Below are 19,048 nucleotides of genomic sequence, written 5' to 3'. Positions count from 1 at the left end.
TGCAATACTTCAAAAGAGTGGGAGTTCGTCTTACTCCCATATTCAGAAATGCAACTTAACTGGAAGCCCATACTTTACTTGATTTAAATGACGGCTGGCGTTAACATTCCCAAAGATGCTCACTGCGTTTCCTTTGGCGCGTTCACGATAGGCGTCACTTAGATCAAGTCAAGTGCGGGCTTCAAGTTAAGATGAATTTCTAGAATACGAGGGTTAGCCTCTAGAGTACATCAACACTACCGAAGGCCTACCGCATTGACCAGAAGCGTTCATAATGTGTGTGTGAGTTATAGGAATAGATTGTGAATGTTTCTGCTTCTGGTGCTTAGCCAACTATGCATTATTTTAGTTGATAAATTCTCACCAGTGAATAGATGAAATCTTCATTTTCTTCTGCAGCATCGGCCAGCAACACCAGACACGCCATGTTGCAGTACCTTTGTACGAATAATGTTGTCCTCCTCAACTCGCACTGAGTGTCTGTCCTTATATCATCATCACTGAGCACAGTACATTGTCTAAAGTCCTCAGCACTACATACTTGTTCACTTCCATTTTCTGGTTGTTGAGGCGCATGTGTGCTGTACAGGTGAAGGAGGCCACCACCATCGTCTTTGTGTTTTCTGAAGGGTTTGTTGGAGTTCTCCACGGGAACGTCAAGTACTTCGCCCAGTTCAACCTGAACCACCGGTGGCAGGTCAAATGTGTTCAGAATGTTCTCCTTTGGGGCATCCTGTTCTGCTTTAGCCGCTTTGGACTCAGGCGGCCTAACATACGTTTTGTGCAGAGCTGCAAGCAGGCTTTTCTTTCCAGGCAGTCCTTCCTTACTTCTGCTAAGGGAGGAGCACGCTTCACCAAATTTCGTCAGCGCCCGCTGAAACTTCCTTGCGTACAGGCCGAACAGGATCTGATTGTGCGATTGGGACGGCGTGACCTCATCTGACGTCACAGCAGGGTCCTTCGTCCTTTGACTCTTAGGGTAACTGATAATAGTTGGCGGGACCATCGTCTGCGCCTGGTAGAACAGTCCCGCCGCGTCGAACCCCATGCCGGCGTCATAGTCCTGAAAGACGTTGGCGTCCGGGTCGTGCCGATACGGTGTCGCAGCGGCGGTGCACTCCTGGCCTTGCACTTCTTCGATGTCCTTCAGGACGCGATTCAAGTCCGGTCTGGACACGTACTTCCTCAGGTTCCTCTTGGAGTTCCTGTAGGAGGACCGTCGTCTCCGTGTGCTGTCCGTCGCCAGGTTTTCCTGGGAGATTCTGAGACAATCTGCGACCGTGTACTGGAGGTCAGCGAGGCGCCTCAGACAAGCATCGGGTCCCGCGCCATCCGACGTGTCTTCGGCCGAATCGAAGTCCGAGAGAAAGTCACTGTCGGGCAGGCTCCGCTTTCCCGTCGCCTGCAGTATGGTTGATGCAAGCGGGGCGGATGGCGACGACTGGTTGGTCGTTTGCGACGACATGGCCGAGTCGACGTCGCTGAGCGAGTCGGCCCTTTCGGTTTCCTTGTCCTCCGGAGCTGGCAGATGGTGCGTACCGTCATCGTGGGTGTCCTGTTCCTGAATAAGGTTAGCGCTCCGCGACAAGCTTTTCTCGTCGTCCGCGGCGTGGTCGTCGACGTACTTGTCGAGCTCCTTGGGGCTCTCGTTAGACTGCTTATTGATGATGGCCAGGTCCTTGAGCCACGAAGCCTCCAGGTAGACGTTCACTAGGCGCACGGCGGGGGGTATAGGATATTTCACGGAGACGTCCTGCATTGCCAACTGTGAGAAAAGAGAGAGACAATTCAATATGTTAGCTATTTGCTCTTGAAGCAATACAAGGCGAAGGTGGTCTGACTTATACCGAGGCCACGTGTGCCGAAACTAATGAAAAAGCTGAGGAATAAGGACGTGCAGATTTGAGGCACTGATCGAATGGTCTCTCTCACCAATTTTTCCGTGAGCTGTACATTTAACCGGGATCTATAGTAAGACAATGAATGTTTAAGTATGTTATAAGAAGACAATGTGTTATTTCACAAAATAATACGAGCTTATTTTAAAGACTCGAGTCAATAATCCCGTTTGTAAGCCTTGCAGAAGCAACCCAAGCCGCTTGCGTCTATAAGCTGGCATTGTTTTTTTTTTGTCCTTACTGTTATTGTAGACAGTTACCTAGGAGATCATGGCAGGACCGACAGGACCCTAAGATTAATACTAATTTTCACCTTATATACGTTTCTCACTCACTCTTTCCTTCGAGGTAGCCGCCAGGAGCAGGAGCTGCGTTATTTTAGGGGTGAACTGACTTGCCAGCACTCTGAAAGAAAAGCAGGTCATGCAGGATTTATACAAGACGGGTGAAATAGAACGTAAGGTCCCGCAGCGATTTCCTGCGTTGCAGCATCCAGATTATAAAGAAATTCGAGCGAGACAGAAGTTTGCACAAATATGGAGGCTTGAAGCGATGAGCAATTAGTCGAACCAGAAATGCCGCCGAAGCCAACGTATCGACAAGGGGACTCGTCTTTCCCAGGATAACATGTGCTTGCCTTAGCAGCGTTTAGCTACGTGTGCTAAGACATCAGGGGCACTCATGTTGTTCGCCACCCCTGAACCCCATCAAGGACGTACTAAAGTTTTATCTCTCTCTCTCTCTCCATCATCCGCTGGGGAAAACGCTGCCAGGGTATTCAGTTGCTGCCCTGAGGAAGACAATCACCTTTGTGAAAACGTTGTCTCCAGCGACACTCCTTGTTCGAGTACTGATCATCAGATTCCATAGGAGCATTCTGCTTTAATCTGGTAATTCTACGGGCGTGATAACCTACTGGTGCTCAAAGTTTTTTTTTTTCAAAAAATAATGATAACTTATTTTCCATAAGATCTATCTTACCAACCCCGAGCTAAAGAACACCCCGTTCTCCAATTCCTGCCTAGTTTCATCTCGAGTCGACCATTGATTACAGGTTGGGATGCCGTTCTGCCAGACCAACATGTACTCCTGTTCATTCGTGTCGAAGATGTGATCTGAATTAAATAAATTGTCCCATCGCCGTTAACCGTAATCATACTTCTTTGAAGAGCCACTTTGAACATAATTTGGGCTTATCACTCCTGTATGTAATGCTATAACGGCAGTGAGAGTAAATAAATAAATAAATGACCGCAGTAACAGCTGACCATCAGAGAACGTGCGTGTGGCCTTCCAATGGGCTTTCTTTGTCCGATCACCTCCTTCCTTTTTTTGTTCGCCAACTTGAGAAGCGCTTGCACCCGACTTCTATATTCAGTAGTTGTTAGCGCTAACGTTGAGATTCGCTGTATGTGGACAAGGGAGAAATTAACAATGACGAGTGTGCAAGATAAGGAACGACGACCATCGTTCGGTTGGCCTGTTTTGCCGACATCTCGATACATCAGCGGTGATGAGCAGAAAACAGCGCTAAAGAACGGGACGAAGAGAAGGACACAGATCGCTGCGCTGACTAACAACTAAGCGTTTTTATTCTTTCAATCGGCATATACGTACTCTACTACTATCGCCAATAACAAAGCACAAGAAAAAAAGAAAACGAAAAGAACAGATATTTAGCATGCGCTTGGGCAATAAATTGTAATCAATGAGACAGGAAAGCTATCTCATTCAGAAAGAGTCAAATCGAGGGTAAGCTTACACATGCATCGCCACTCTTATGGATGTGAAAGGCTTCAGAAATAAGACGCGCGCGTTCATCGTGGTATTTTGACAAGAAAGTCAAGTCGTTAAAAGACGGCTTGCAGCAACGTGCATTGCAATGCAGAGACGATTGATTTGCCATCTCTAGCTTGTTTCTGGACCATGTTTGAGTGTTCGAGCATGCGGCCATGATCAATGACAGAGTCAATGACCACGCAGTTACTGACGCGGTTCGAAAACAAGCTAGATATAGCCAATCGTCATTGCGTTGCAATGAATGCGGCTGCGAGCCGTCATTTAAAGATCTGAATTTCTTGTCAAAATACCAGGACGAATACGCACGTCTTATTTCTGAAGCCTTTCATATCGATAACAGGGGTGACCCGTGTGTAAGGCTCCCCTTGATTTCACTCCTTCCGAAAGAGATAGCTTTCCTGTCTCATTGATTACAATTTATTGGCCCTACGCATGCTGAATTTCTGTACCTCTCTTTTTTTTCTGTTCTTCGCGAGAGTGGTACAGTATACATGTGCTGATTGAAGAAATAAAAACATTTGGTGGTTAGCCAGCGCTCTGGTCTGCGTCCTTCATTGTAAAAATATTTACACCCTTAAGGGTGTTCTCTTGTCGCACTGGTAACGCCCTTACCTTTAGGGCCTCACAGAAATTTATAGAGCCCGTCAACGGAGCTCTGACTAGACGCACGACGACAAAAGACGTAGTTGAAAACTATGTAATCGTTCCTACAGCCTTGGGTGCACAGAAATATCCGACAAGAAAATTTCACAGGGAGAGATATGAGACTCTCTCGTCGGATATTTCTGTGCGTCCAAGGCTACCAGAATGATTAGATAGTTTTCAACTACGTAATTTGTCATCGCACGTCTAGTCAGAGCTCCGTTGATGGCCTCTACCAATTTTTGTGAAGCCCTAAGGTTAAGGTCGTTACCAGTGTGACAAGAAAACACCCCTAAGGGTGTAAAACTTTTACAGTGTTCTCTTCGTCCTGTCGCTTAGCGCTGTTTTCTGCTCGTAATCATAAACCAACCAGCCCAAATGCGTGCGCTTCATGAGCGGTATTCACGCAGACTGCGATGTCATCGTAGTGCGGTCTTTGTCTGTCATTTACAGCTGCAGCAAAACAGCAATTTACTTGTGTATTTCGGCACCCGAAGGTGCGCCGTGTAGCTGCAGCTTCTTTGGGAGAGCAGAGGCGCCGCTTTACACGGTTGCTTCTGCATGCCCAGTTCTAAATTTTAAGCGACATCTGCGTCTTAGAACGACGGAAAGCCGATCCAGTTGGCACGAGTTCACGGTGTGAAAAGGGCAGCTGTGGAAATAGAAGCTCCGCGCCTTAACACAGCAGAAATTCACGTCTACCCGCTAATGCTATGGCTTAATGGCTATGGCGTTGTGCTGCTAAGCATGAGGTCGCGGGATCAAATCCCGGCCGCGGTGACCGCATTTAGATGGGGACGATGCACGTTAAAGAACCCCAGGTAGCCAAAGTAATTCGGAGTCCCCAACTACGGTGCGCCTCAAAATCAGATTGTGGATTTGGGACGTAGAACGCCAGAATCTAATCAATTTTTTTTTTATATTTCACATTTGCCGTGGAACCCGTGCCCCGTAAACTTTTGTGGCCGACTGTATGCAACCTAATCAGTCTGCTAGATTTACTATACCTCAAATTCCTCTGAGAATAAATTGGTATATCTTGTAAGTACTTCGAACAGTAGGCATCTTAACTTGAATACATTTTTTTCTAATATTTCGCACTCAATTTTTTAAAGATCTGTCTCATAAGATACCTTCACATTTGTTGTGAGGCCACGCTCAGTGCCAGATGCTGGCTTCAAAAAAGAGCTTTTGCTGCAGGCCAATAAATTTTTCGACACTCATTTTTCTTTGATTTCTTTTAATTATCACAGCAAATTGTGATGAGCAAAAAATAAATAAATAAATAAATAAATAAATAAATAAATAAATAAATAAATAAATAAATAAATAAATAAATAAATAAATAAATATTATTTTCGGCTATTAAGTAGTGTACTTTTCGGAATTCAATGTTTAGTACTCCACTCTGTTGCTTTTTATAGTGTAGTATTCGGTAACACAAAGATATTTATTGAAAATGCTCGAAGAAGGAGAAGCAACTTCTAGGAGTCTGGTACGCAGTTCCCCAAAAAGGCCTTCTTCAGAGCTGGCTCCTCCCCAATGAGAGTACTTCTGCGGGAAAGCCCGCTTTACCGAGTCGCTTTACGCGGAGGCAGTTAGTTTATCTTCGTTGAACACCGAAACAACGCATCAATCTTTCTTTTACATTGTGTCGGAAGTGACCTTAAACTCACCTTTCGTCAAAAATAATGCAGCTGGCGAGGACACCGGGCATCTTTTGCAGTTCCTCAAGATGTGCGTAACCCTTCGTGAAGACGTTGGACGCTGCCTGTAGAAGTAGAAGCACAGCACGTGTTTAGCACGAAACCGTGAAACATTAACGTATGAAATCCGCACATACGACGAAGAGAAAGAAATGATAGGAGGATGTACGAGCGTTCGGAAGCATGAGAACAACGAGAGAGAGGGAGAGAAACATTCTTAAATGAATGCTGGATATGTTTGCCCGGCCAAACGCCCAGCTTGCTACCCCAGATGACGAAGGTGACGTATGAGGTGAAGCATTCATGCATTATACACATGCACACACAATAACGTGCAACTAGAGTGGCTCGAGGACAACGAACGTAGCATAGCAAGTTAATGGCACTACTCCCTGAAATGAGTGAGAACAATGAGAAGGACGGTTCTCAGCTCAGTTAGTTGGCTTCTACTTTCCAGCAATACAGTACACACTCATTTTGATAAGACGGTCATCTTCTATCCGTGTTGTCAAAATAAGTGTCTAGCAAATAGGTGTCTAATGAAAAACAAGTGGCAAGCCCATTGGGCGCGATGCGACGAACGAGAATCCCTGGCGGTTTCTCGGACGCAGGCGAGCGTTCCGTCGAACGCTAACGGCGTTGACACTGATACACCAAGGAGAGCAAGTGGGTGCGTCTGCTGTCCACGGCTACCACGAAGGAACTCAGGGAAGGCGAGGGAAAGGGCACGCGTTATCGGGCTGCTATTAGGGCCGCAAAGACTCGTTCGCTCGTTCTTTCTTCCGGTTAATTCGGGGCTGACTGGCTACCATCGTCGACGGTTTCTGCGCAACTTTCCCGTCGTTATTTTCGCTGCTCCACGTTTCATTGGCGAGACGCAGCATACCTTAGCTAAATACTTATTAGTGCTGTCCCGTGATGTCAGTACAGCCGCGATACGAAAAAAAAAAGCTGTGTAGAGAAGGATTGACATTTGGGCGAGTCGGTATTGGTTGAACATCTTGAAGGGGCGGCGCAAGACGATGAAGACAGAAGGCAGGTTCGCTACACAGTGTGTCCAGTGCCTTCTGTCTTCGTCGTTTCGAGCCGACCCTTCAGGATGTTCAACCGTGCAGAGACTCCCACCTGCGGTGTCTATGTTTCGTGAACGACAACTCGAGTTATTGTGGGAAGCACGCTGGCACTGTTCCACGACAAAATAAATGGCACTCCTTCCAAATAAAACGGACGCTTACACACCTCCGGTAACTGCAGTGTCGGCACGGCCCGGAAGAGGTTGGACAGCTGGTCCCTCGCACCGCAGCACACGGGCAGGCAGCAATTGCAGAACTCCCGCACTCGTTCAAAGAACGGCTCGCCACTGGAACAGACCTGCAGTACACGAAATCCGGGCAACGCTTTAGTGGCGTCAGCCAGTCCGAACCCATTTGGGGTCCTAAAAGGTCACTAGAAGGTATCACTACGTTAGCTTAGAACGATTAAGTGTTATTTCAAAACTCTCATTGCATTCATTTGCTGAGAAAAGGTTTATTACTGTAGAAAAGAAAACGGACGTCGAATTTTCGCTTCTGGAACTAATCCACCGACACTTCAGCGCCGGTGCATCAGTGTGATATCAAGTATTTAAATATGTTTTCTTGTAACTTGGTCTTTTGTGACACAGGAAAATTTTGAACGATTATTTTTTTTCTTCGTTTTCTTTTGATTCTTGTTTTTGCCTTTCTCGCATTTAGCTGTTTGCTGCAATGAAGCTAACTGTACCAATCCAAGAGAACGACGATGAGAACAAATCCCACCGCGTGGGAAACGCGTTACGTTGAGACTGAAAGTTGGAAGCATTGTGCAGTTTACTTTTTATCCGTACTACATTCCTCTCAACCTCATAAAAAAGAAAGAATAATACGAGAAGAACATCGGCCCCAGTAAAGTGTGTTATGTCGTGAAGTCGCCTTTCCATTCATCGGCAGCGTCGAAGTTGTGGGCTTGCAGGCAACTTGTTTAGTATAGTGTTGCATTTGTTTCCCACGATAAAACAAGGAAGTGACTGCTGAAACACACCTTCTTCATGTCTGCGAGTCCTTTGTGGTAAAACCGGAGCAGTCTGGCAAATAAGTCCAACTGCTGCTGGAGGACGTAGTTCGCGAAACTTTTGGGCGCGCCAAGGACCTGCGATCGAGAAGTGCGATTTCAAATCGAACGAAATTACGTGATTCAACTTCCCAAAGCAAATCGAGGGCTATGATGGACGCCTTTGTAGGGGACTCCAGAATAATTTTGCGCACCTGCGGCTCTTAAGTATGTCACGTGGCGGCAATGGTGCCTGCAAAGTATCTAAAGGCTGCACGGCGCGAAAAAGAGTTCAAATTCTAATAATATTTTACTATTATTTGTTGACAACGAATCAATTAAACAAATTATTACGGTAAAAAAAAAGCTCCCTAGAAGGCGCCCCGCAACTTCCATTATACTGCAGCCAAAATTTGCGTTAAGGCCAGGTGAATGGCTCTTTAAGTACACGAGCTGTTTCTGCATTTCGTCCCCACTGGAATGGCGGCCATCGCGACGGCTGGGAATTGAACCCATGACCTCACACAGCAGCTCACTGAGCCACTTCCGTGGGTGAGCGCGATTTTTCAAGTAACGCATATGGACATCTGGTGAAAAAAAGAAAAGCAACAATTTAAAGTTTAATCCATGAGAGCTGCGAGACCCGTTATCCTTCTTCGTGCCGACGCTATACGTTCACGCCAGCAGGGTTGACTCGGTGGTTACGACATTCTACTCCGCAGCACGAGTTTACAGGCTAGGTTCTCAGTTCGCGTAGCGAACTTTTGGCGCATGTTAAGAACAGCAGGTGGTCAAAATTATTTCGAGGCCTTACAATCTGCGTCGTAAATGTCATAGTCCTTGTCAATAGCACTGTCATGTCATTGTGTTGCCTTGTGCCAGTGAACCTATCCGATAGATCGATCGACCAATCAATGCAACAATAAACTAGTATTTCTACATCTCAGTGGTAATTTAGAGCCCAACTGTTCGGGGAATAAATGGAAGTTAGAGAGTGGCATGACAATAGTGCAAGTTGTGGGTGTACGAAATAGTATGTTTCGTCGGGTAAAACGCGTGTCAACACAGAAACAATTTACAAAGCTTGAATAAACGAGACTACACAACGTGCTTGGTCTAGGACGAAAAATATGATAAATTAAGACAAAGTAAAAGAAGATTCGCACACGTTGCCAAGTCTGCGAGCGTACGCATTTACGTGCACAATAACGTGCGCAGTTGACCCCTCTTAGGAACTACGCCTCATTAAAATCAAATCTTGTGTAAAATAAATGTTTGACTTATAACGACCCTTGTGTGTACGTTGTTATTACGCTGCCATATTTTTGTAATGCTAAGATGCGCACTGTGATTCTGAAGTTATCTATATGGCGCCTAAGGCCGGACATCTTCCTACAGAGCATTATTCTCTGGACCACCATTCCAAACTCGCGCTGCTATAAGCGCTTGAATGCTGATACAGTACTATTCATAAAAGTGCACATATCACGTATCAATTAAAAAGTCGCTAGACGTGCTGTGTGCGCGCAGTGCGCCTTCTCTCTCCCTCCTTTCCTCGTTATGTTCCTTCTTTTCTATACCCCCAGCGCAGGGTAACAAACCAGACGGCCGTCCGGTTTACCTCCCTGCCTTCCCTCTCTTCGCTTTATCTATCTCTCTCTCACACACACACACACGCACACACAAAGGACACGACCGCCGATAACAACAGTGATAAGAACGACAAAACTATGAGCATCAACAATATACAATCAACAACAACAACAAAGAAAAAAACACAAGGACCCCAATAACGGTGTACACTCACGACGATGTAGTTGTCGAGCACTCGCACGGCGACCCTGCTGCTCCTCAACTCAACGGCCCGGGGCGTATCGAAGCACGAGTTGAAGAAGTGCACCACGCCCACCAGCTGGCAGCACAGGTCGCACTTCTGCTCCAGCGCCATCTGCGCACGCGCCGCGAAAGATCGCGACCAGGATATCAGAGAAGTAGGGAGCTGGTGGTGTTGACCACCGTGTTGGGTCAACGCAATAGAGTTTGTGGCAAATATTGCTTAGGGACATCTGGCGCTGCGATCGTACTGGGTATGATGGACGCTACATGGATTTGTCTATACTCTTCGACTTTTTTCTTTTCTTTTTTTACTTTGGGCGTTGCAATATTTATTTCGCTTTGTCTTTCTAAAATTTTGAAGCAATCATTGTTTCCTAAACACAGCAAGGCTACAAGCCTCTGCACACGTGCGTAATCATATAATCATAGCGAATCGTTGAAATTAAAACGCAATATTTTGTCGAAAATGATCAGTGCTTTACCCGTTGACGTTAGAAGGATAAAGTTTAAGCAAATTCTTGTACTATACTCTGTCAGGCGGACGCACAGGGGCTGATGTAAATATAGAGTTTGAAATGGACATCCGCTTCCTCATCGCTATGCAGTGCTGCTTGATTACCTCGTCGTCAAGAACATTTGAGAAACCATTCAAAAATTCCCCGTTGCTTGGTGGATTCGAACCCGCATCACACGGGTTCCTCAGGCACAGCAGCCCTACGCTTCAGTGCTGCGCCACGAATGGCCGCGGGCAGCGAGGGAAAAATTATCAGCATTAGCACGCACAGGTGTGCGACCACTGCTATCTCGGAGGCCATGCAAAAGAGGGGGCACTTATTTCCATGTACACTCGAGCGCAAAAGTTTAGGGACCAGAGTTGCCGCTGAATTTCTTCTTTTCTTCTCAGCCTAGTCATAAAGGCCTGAATCAAGTGTACGGCCCACGTGCGGCTGCTTGACCAGCGCCATGCTTCTATACAATTTCACGTTGCACGGCTGCGCTAGAAGAAATTATTATTATTATTATTATTATTATTATTATTATTATTATTATTATTATTATTATTATTATTATTATTATTATTATTATTATTATTATTATTATTATTATTATATATCTTGTTGTCGCTGGACTTTTGCACTAGACTGCGCATTCACCAATTGCATGCCACGTGCAGCCAAGGTGATCTATGTTGGTGTCGATTTTACAAGAGCAGGGGCCCTCGTGAAGCATTTTTTTTTATCTCAGCTTTTAGTCGCGCGTCCTTGTTTTGGCTAGTTGAAGGTAAGAACGTGAAAGTCAGTTAACAGCGGACTTCACCCGCAAAATCATGTCTTACATCGGCCGGGTGAAAGAAGACGATGGCGTCGCTCGGGTCGTCTTCTTCCTTGGTGCACAAGTCTCGGTCGTACACGAGCAGCATGCGATCGTCGAGACTGAGAGAAAGAAAAAAAAACAATGCAAAAGCTTGAGGCCGCTGGCAACTTGCGGCACGGAGAAAAATACAAAGCAGAGTATGGAGCCACAGTGTACACGAAGAGAATCCAAGGACCGCCACCGTGCCGTGGACGTTGCCCTGAAGAAACTTTCGGAAGCGTAATCTGACACGGAAAAGGGGGCACCAGCGAAGCTCAAAGGACGCGAACACAAGGAAAAGGGGTTAGACAGGGACGGATGCTGGTGAGCTCGGTGAGCCAGCGTCCATCCGTGTCTTATACAAAGGAGGCATTGCTTATACCCCTGTCACACGGACGCGGCTAAAGTCCTTTTAACTCCCTTCAACCAAGGACGTCTTTATCTCGAGAGAGATGCGCGCCGTGTCACACGGCAGTCCTTTAGCAAAGGAAGTTTAAGGAAGTTCCTAGCGTAAGGAGATGGAAGATCTCCCTTGCAGACTGAAGGGAGTACTCTTGTTCCGAGCGTGCTTGAATTTCGAGTCAAGAAATCACCCTCATTTTTATTACTTTCACTTTTGCCAGCAATTATAACTGTTTTTATTTGATATAATATAGTATATGAGCACTGACAAAGATAGTTGAGTTGAGCAGCTACATTCGACTCTCGAACCGGGCGTTCTCGGAATTTTTTGTCTTTAAGATAGATGACATTTTTAAAATGCAATGCATAAATAATTGTATTTTGTAAGAAAAGACAAGTAACCAAAACTTTTTAGCAATATATAACGTGTTTCTTTCATGACTGCGTACGAGGTGAGCAGCGCCTAATGGGCCCCCAGCGGCAGCTTTCAAAAGCTCGCTTACAGGCTGTGTGACACGGAGCTAACTCTTTTGAGGTGAAACTCCCTTGCGGTCCTTTAAGGGAAGGAAGTTTGAAGGAGATCCGAGTTGCCCGTGTGACACGGGTATAATGCCTTTTCCTTGTGTTCGCGTCCTTTGTGTTTCGCTGGTGCCCCCTTTTCCAGGTTCATCATGCACCAACTGGCCCAAGAGCTTGCGCTAATGTAATCTAACACGCCGCTTCCAGGTTTCCCTTCCCTCTTACTGCCGCTCGAGACAGTAACTATTAATAATATATGGGAAGAGGGCAGGAGGAGGGGGGGCGGGCACACGTATTTATTGAAGAAAACATTTTCACCGTCATCATCATAAGAATGCTTGATCTTAGAATAGAGGTAGCTGAACGCAGAAACAAAGCGCCTAATTAGGATATTCGTAAAATGCCATATTATTCGTCTATACGCATTCTACCAATCATCTATAGGTTGTTTATAGACTGTCTATTATTCAACGACCACTGCTTTCTTCGTTCGTTTCTATATCTTCTTTATTTCGTTCGTTGGCTGTCTTATTAGGTATTGTGGAACATTGTGCCCTGTTTTCATTACTTTTCCTTCCGCTTAACTTCTGTTTGCGAGAGCCTAGTTTGTTAGTTTTTCTGTTTTTGTTGCGTTAAGTACTGTGTTAGCTTGCGCTCTTCTTCCATTTGTAACTATCCTGTATTCTGCCTCGCGCAATACTCCAACCACGGACGTTGTGAGAAATGCGAATAAATAAATAAAATGAATAAATTCTATAGACACTCCATTCCAGATTTCTATTCAGTGGTCCGCACATCAGCATGCATCGCTGCATGGAAAGTTTGCCAGCTATATTCTGTACAGACTTCGTCCATGGCCAGTTCATGAACTCTGTACCCAATAGCTCGGTGATCAATGTCTAAAGAATTTCAATGGAAAGGTCAAACACATAATCTTATGGTAAGGACATGCACTGTTTTGCTGGACAGGAGGGCAGCATCGCCTGCAAATTGAACAGCGTGGTGCCGAACGCTTAGCGTCGGCACCACGCCACCACGGCACCACGTCACCACTACTCTCAGCGTCGACAAGAAGCACTGACGCAGTGACTAGTTCAGTCGAGTTGTGGTACTGTCCTATACTCGGTGGCTGCGCTTCTTTATAAAATTACTGTACGTGCTTCCCGTGAGGAAGGATATACAAGAAGAACACTACTCAATGGTACCATGTAGTACGGGGTGTCTCGATACAAACAGATACAAGGGTGGCGGCAACCTTTGATAGGACACGTTCCGCCTTGTTTCTATGTCGGGGTCGTTAACATACTCAAGTTTCTTTATCTGGCTGAAAACATGGGATGATACACCGTCTACTTTAGTCTATTGAAAGAGACCAGAAAACAAAATATAACTAAAATGTGGGCTATTCAAGTGCGTATCTGCGACGCACAAGCGTTGGCTTATCCGGCTTGTATTTCACTGACACAAACATCGCAGAATGCAGAACTAGACAGCAACAATAAGCGAGGTGGACGACACGACACTGAACTGCATCAAGCGGCATTCATTCGAGGAAACTGGAAACGGCTCCTGTGTCGTTCACCTCGCTTTGACATCTCTTCCCCACTAGCCGTTTCATGTTGGTGATAACCCTGTCGTTTCGTTACTGCAACACCACAGGCGCCGGCCGTGTCGGGTCACATCTGCTGCGACTTGCGTCACCAACCCTTGACAGAACACGACATCGAGACACGGCAAATATGCACAGCAGAAGATTCGAGAATGAGTTTCGTGTCCATGGAGTGTTTGTGAATGCGGGGGTCAGTACGTTCACTTGCATTCTGTAGACCAGACTATCTAGCGCCTATATATAGGTGGCAGCCATTTTTTGCAAGCGCTGCGGAATCTCACCAACGAGCGACGAGGTTACCGCTCAGCCCGTTATCGATTCCGTCACATGACCCGCAGTCCCTTAGCAGGTCCTGCCGACAGACGGCGACGCGGGTCGGGGTTAAGTTCGCTATAGTCCTAAACGCAGGATTCCGCTCTACAGATCAGCACAGCGTCGGTGTGAGGAAGGGGAAACTGCCACTCACGAGTGTTCCTCGCCCGCGGGCTTGTCCTGCAGGAGAGCCGCGGTCGCGGGGTGCCTCCTGTTGCGCAGCCTCTCGCCGTGCTTCCACCGGTGCAGGATGTCCCATTTCCAGGGAACGGACAACGTGGCCACGGCGTCCTCCACTGCGCAGACGAGGGTTGCAGATGTCGGTGTTAATTAACGGGTATGGAAGCAATACCAAGCTATACAGGGTGATGATTTTTGAGTTATATGGATTTTTTTTAAAAATCACCTGTGGCAGAAATCATAATTCGTGTCCTTGAGCTGGAGAAATTGAAACACACATTCAACCAATTAACAAAGAAAACACTTGTGAACTTCTTAATTAATTACCTTAGGACACATAATGGAATTTACGAATTGTAGCCGGTGAACTTGCAAGACGATGCATCCACTTGAAATGAATTTCCAGGATGACACGAGTTTTGGGATATTATTTCCCAAAGTATGGAACGAAATACATGGTCGTTCCAGTTACTTTCGCACTTTTGCAAAAAGTAAGTGGAACCACAATGTATCTTTACGCCAAGTCTGATGGCGCATATCTCCCAAATGGTGTCATTCTGGAAATTCATTCCAAGTAGATACACCTTGCAAATTCACCGGCTGCAACCAGTAAATTGCAATAGGTGTCATAAAGCAATTAATTCAAAAGATTATTAGTGTCTTTTTGTTAATTAGTTGAATATATGTTCCGATTTGTAGTGCAAGTAATGTCCGCCTCTCTGAAATGTCCAGCTCAAGAACTAGAATCCTGCAACAGGCCATTTTTAAAATGCCAAAAAACTTAAAAAATAATCCCCCTGCATATCAGCACACAAGGACTGTATACACGGTTGCCATAGCGTGCGAGGTCACCAGGGGTTAGCCTTTACCCAGTGAATAAAGCGGTGAGGTCTATGACGTTAAATGGAGCCTCTCACAGAACACTTACCAAGATTGCTTCTATTCTGCGCATTTCATGTTCGCCAGCCAAAGAAAGTGACATACCTTGAAACAAAACGACGGGGATTCAGAGACCCTCTAAACTTGTAAGGGTGTCCACGCCAGTGCAACGTAGGTTGAAAAAAGCAGATGGGACCTTCACGCTATCATTATATCTATGTCCACTGCAGGAAGGACGCATCTCCCTGCCACCTCACCTGCGTTCCGTCTGCCGACTATGTCCCAAGCCTGCGAATTTCCCGATTTGACGACACCACCCGCTCCTCCGCCGTTCTCGACTGCGTTTATACTGCCTTTATACTGCGTTCGACTGCCTTTCTGTACAACCACTCTGTTTACGCTATAGTACATGAGGCTGCTCCCTACCTCGTGCTGAGTCGGATAGCAACAATGCGGAGCCCGCTCTTGAGTGGAGCCGGGGAAAGGGTAACCGGGGTGACTGAGCCGAACTTGCAGACACTCGCCAGAGTAATCTGAGGTCGAAAAATGGAACATGCCTGCGCGTCGTCTGACCTAAACAAGCACAGTGCGCAGGCGCCGACGCACCGCCGCGGCAGACGCCATGTGAACAACGGAAGCTGCGGGAGCCACGTGACCGAAACTCCGCCAGATCTTGATCGCGTTCCCGGGTCGAAGGTGAGAGCGCCTCTGAGCGCTCTGTGAACGCTCTGAAAGAACCAGCTGAATGTGTTCCGAGCGATCTCGACCAGCCGAATGCACCATAAGATATGGCAGGCTACTGTTCCAAGCAATAGATGTGCAAATCAACTCAATTCCTTCCTCTTAACGTGAAGTGAAACACCATCTACCTTCGCTTGTTCTCCAATCGTATCCCCAACCGCGCCCGGATTAAACCGCATCACTTGTTTTCTGCAGAACATATTACCCCCTTTGACAACAACTGTTAGGCAAGCATCAAGGGCACCTAAATTGATAGTTTCGGTTTCGTGATTAATAGGATGCACATTTATTCAGGTGAATGCGTATGAAGTAAGAATATATATATATATATATATATATATATATATATATATATATATATATATATATATAAATAAGAAGACGGAACTTATGCGAGTCATGCCATGACATAGTTTCTAAAGCAACGAAATTACGCAAAATTACCAGTGACATAGCGCGAGATCTTGAAGACAGAGCCCATGCATGTAAAAGCAAACTGCTACATAGTCTGTTACGTTTAGTTTTACAAAACAAGAGCAGCCTCTCTTATGGCATGCAACAGGGATTCTGGTCGACAATAAAGAGAGAGAGAGAGAGCATGTGCGACAAACTTCGTACAATACACTGGAGCTGCGTATGTAAGCAGCTGATGGCAATGCGCGCATTTAAATTATCGTGAATGATTCTGCAGTTCGTGAACCACCATTCTTGCTGTAAAATTACCACGAGTCAATGTTTTAACCGCATAGCCAACATATTGATTTTTGCTCTGTTTGTCATACCTCAAGAATGCTCGTTGTAGTAATTTCCGGTGCTGGTGAGGTCAATAAACAGCGAGAACTTCACGCAGAACGCGAAGCCAAATAGCAGACGTCTAGAAACCAATTACGTAGCAAAACGAGAGGCGTTATAAGGCATGGCAGCTTCTTCTTGATACATCAGCTACAAGACGGGATGCGAGTGCATTTCAGTCGCATACAAATACATAGTATACCTATACACATATCACGAGGAGATTGAAATCGCGCGAAGCCAGCCTAAGAAAAAGACTGTCGAAATAGACACCTGCCACTGAAGTCATTGTATGCGAAAGTGAACAAACACCGTAATGCCGATATATAAATCATAGTCGAGGTACCTTCACCACGGGTTGTATATGTATGCGCATTTCCGATCATCGTGGACAGCATGTTCCCAATCTGCAAGGAGCAAGGCTCCAGCTTGCTCGAACTGGTCTAAACGGCCCGTGATGGACAACTTACGTGGGCTTCAAAAAGAGAAAAAAGAGAGAGAGAAAAAAAAAGGAATTTGGTACGAAGTAGAACGTGTTTTACTTCGAGACATACTCAATGCAGAACTTCGTCGGTGTCCATGCGGACAAAGCGATCAATATAGGCGCGATCGTAAGAGAGGCAAATAAACGAAAGGTGAAAAAAAAACACGACACGAACAAATGAGTTCTACCTGACCGCTTTGACAAGCTTGACCACACGGGCGCCATCGGGACGCGACCATCCTACATCGCACGCAACGATATACGATATGACAGGCGAGCAAACAGCCGCCTCAGCTGTAAAGCCACATAACATTCGACGCAGTGCACGACGCCGATTACGTACCGAACAGCATGTCGTCCGGAAACCTGTACGACCCATGGTTCGACATGTGGACTTGACCGCCGTATACACAGGCGCCAAAGCAAAGGAACGGTGTCACATTATGCACTATGAGCTGTTACGACGCCCGACCAGCAGTTGTCGCTTGGCGGCGCGCACACAAACGCGCCAAGCACGCTCGAGAGTCGCGCCCACTTCTCTGTCGACTAGCGACGGGAACGGGAACGACGATAAGGTCGCGCCAAGTTATCTAATCTTCGGCGTCTGCCTAATTGTCTCTCACCCGAGAGCAGGCGAACATTCGAACGGCAACGCAAATCGCACGCGCCCCGTACATTATGCAAACGCATCAACTTTTCAAGATCGAGTTGATTAGTGGACACTCGAGAAGTAAACTAATCGAGGTTATTAGGTTGTACGATATTAGTAGTGTTACCTATAGCACTCGGGTATATATGCAGTGACAGTCAATCGCTTGACCAAGGGCGCCCGTCCGGAACGGCTATTTACGAAAGGTGACGGATGGCTCGCGGACTCCGCGCTGCCACATTCCAAAAAATAAAAAAAAGTTTAGCGATACCGGCGCGCCTTTCCATGCCGATAAGCGCGACTTCGGCAGTCGGACGCTTAGCGTATCGCTCACGCGTGCCCGGACGCTGTTGACTGCGCAAGTCTGCCATCGCACACTATGCTCCCGGCTTTCCCGCTACTTTTACATCCTTTATGTTTCCTTAGCTCTGTTCATGGCCCACCAACAGCCGAGAACTTGGTGGAGAGCCAATAGCAGTACTAGTTTCAGAGCATTACTAGTAGTAGTAGTAGTAGTAGTAGTAGTAGTAGTAGTAGTAGTAGTAGTAGTAGTAGTAGTAGTAGTAGTTGCATTATTGTTGTTGCTAGTAATAGTAAGTAGTAGTAGTAGTAGTAGTAGTAGTAGTAGTTGTACGTACCTTAATGGTAATGGGGCACATAACCACATTGAGAGATTTTTCAACAGTTGAGCAGAACAAATTAAAGAATAAACTAAAAAAAGAACACACGCACACACACAAGCAGAGAGCAATTTCGCACATTATATAGAGAACACGCATCATTACTTCGTCATTTTCTGATGCAAAATGCCTGCACATAGTTATTATTTCTCACAAGCAGTTTCAATTTACTAGAGATACTACATCTACATTCAAATTACTCGCTCACGCTTATGAAGCATAAGCGCCTCGGATCCACGCATTGTCTATCAGCCAATCTCTATTCCACATTGCCGTGTTAAATGCCATTTAGTGCAAAATACAGCCTCCAGCACTCAATGGTTAGCGTAACCGGGTGAGAGCGCGTATACAACACGCTGACAGCAAGGTCAGCGGTTCGAATCGCGCTGCCGAAAGAATTGTACTTTGTGTGTGTGCCTGACGAACGCGCTCACGTGCGGTATATATAGTATAGGCACTCGATCAGACACATTCGCCAAATTAATATTCCAACTTGCAA

The 19,048-nt window shown here is 46.1% G+C and overlaps 1 protein-coding gene across 5 annotated transcripts in view; it reads right to left on the bottom strand.

Annotated features, from left to right (window-relative positions):
- Positions 1-19,048, bottom strand: part of HPS4 (Hermansky-Pudlak syndrome 4 protein) — a 66,647-nt gene that overhangs the window by 5,631 nt on the left and 41,968 nt on the right. For 2 of the 5 annotated variants that reach the window (XM_070534550.1, XM_065454398.2), the window contains exons 2-9: positions 14,299-14,440; positions 11,286-11,382; positions 9,921-10,061; positions 8,105-8,212; positions 7,286-7,417; positions 6,017-6,111; positions 2,234-2,303; positions 365-1,765 (exon numbers count right to left, since the gene is read on the bottom strand). In XM_070534550.1, the coding sequence (XP_070390651.1) occupies positions 365-1,765; positions 2,234-2,303; positions 6,017-6,111; positions 7,286-7,417; positions 8,105-8,212; positions 9,921-10,061; positions 11,286-11,382; positions 14,299-14,440 (2,186 nt within the window). Of the gene's footprint in view, positions 1-364; positions 1,766-2,233; positions 2,304-6,016; positions 6,112-7,285; positions 7,418-8,104; positions 8,213-9,920; positions 10,062-11,285; positions 11,383-14,298; positions 14,441-17,408; positions 17,524-17,563; positions 17,730-19,048 lie in introns of those variants that run through there. The other 3 variants (XM_065454407.2, XM_065454415.1, XM_070534551.1) reach the window with 3 other exon arrangements.

The sequence above is a fragment of the Dermacentor albipictus genome, chromosome 2 (genome assembly GCF_038994185.2).
Source record: "Dermacentor albipictus isolate Rhodes 1998 colony chromosome 2, USDA_Dalb.pri_finalv2, whole genome shotgun sequence".
NCBI classification, from domain to species: Eukaryota; Metazoa; Arthropoda; class Arachnida; order Ixodida; family Ixodidae; genus Dermacentor; species Dermacentor albipictus.
This window is presented reverse-complemented; position numbering and strand designations above follow the sequence as displayed.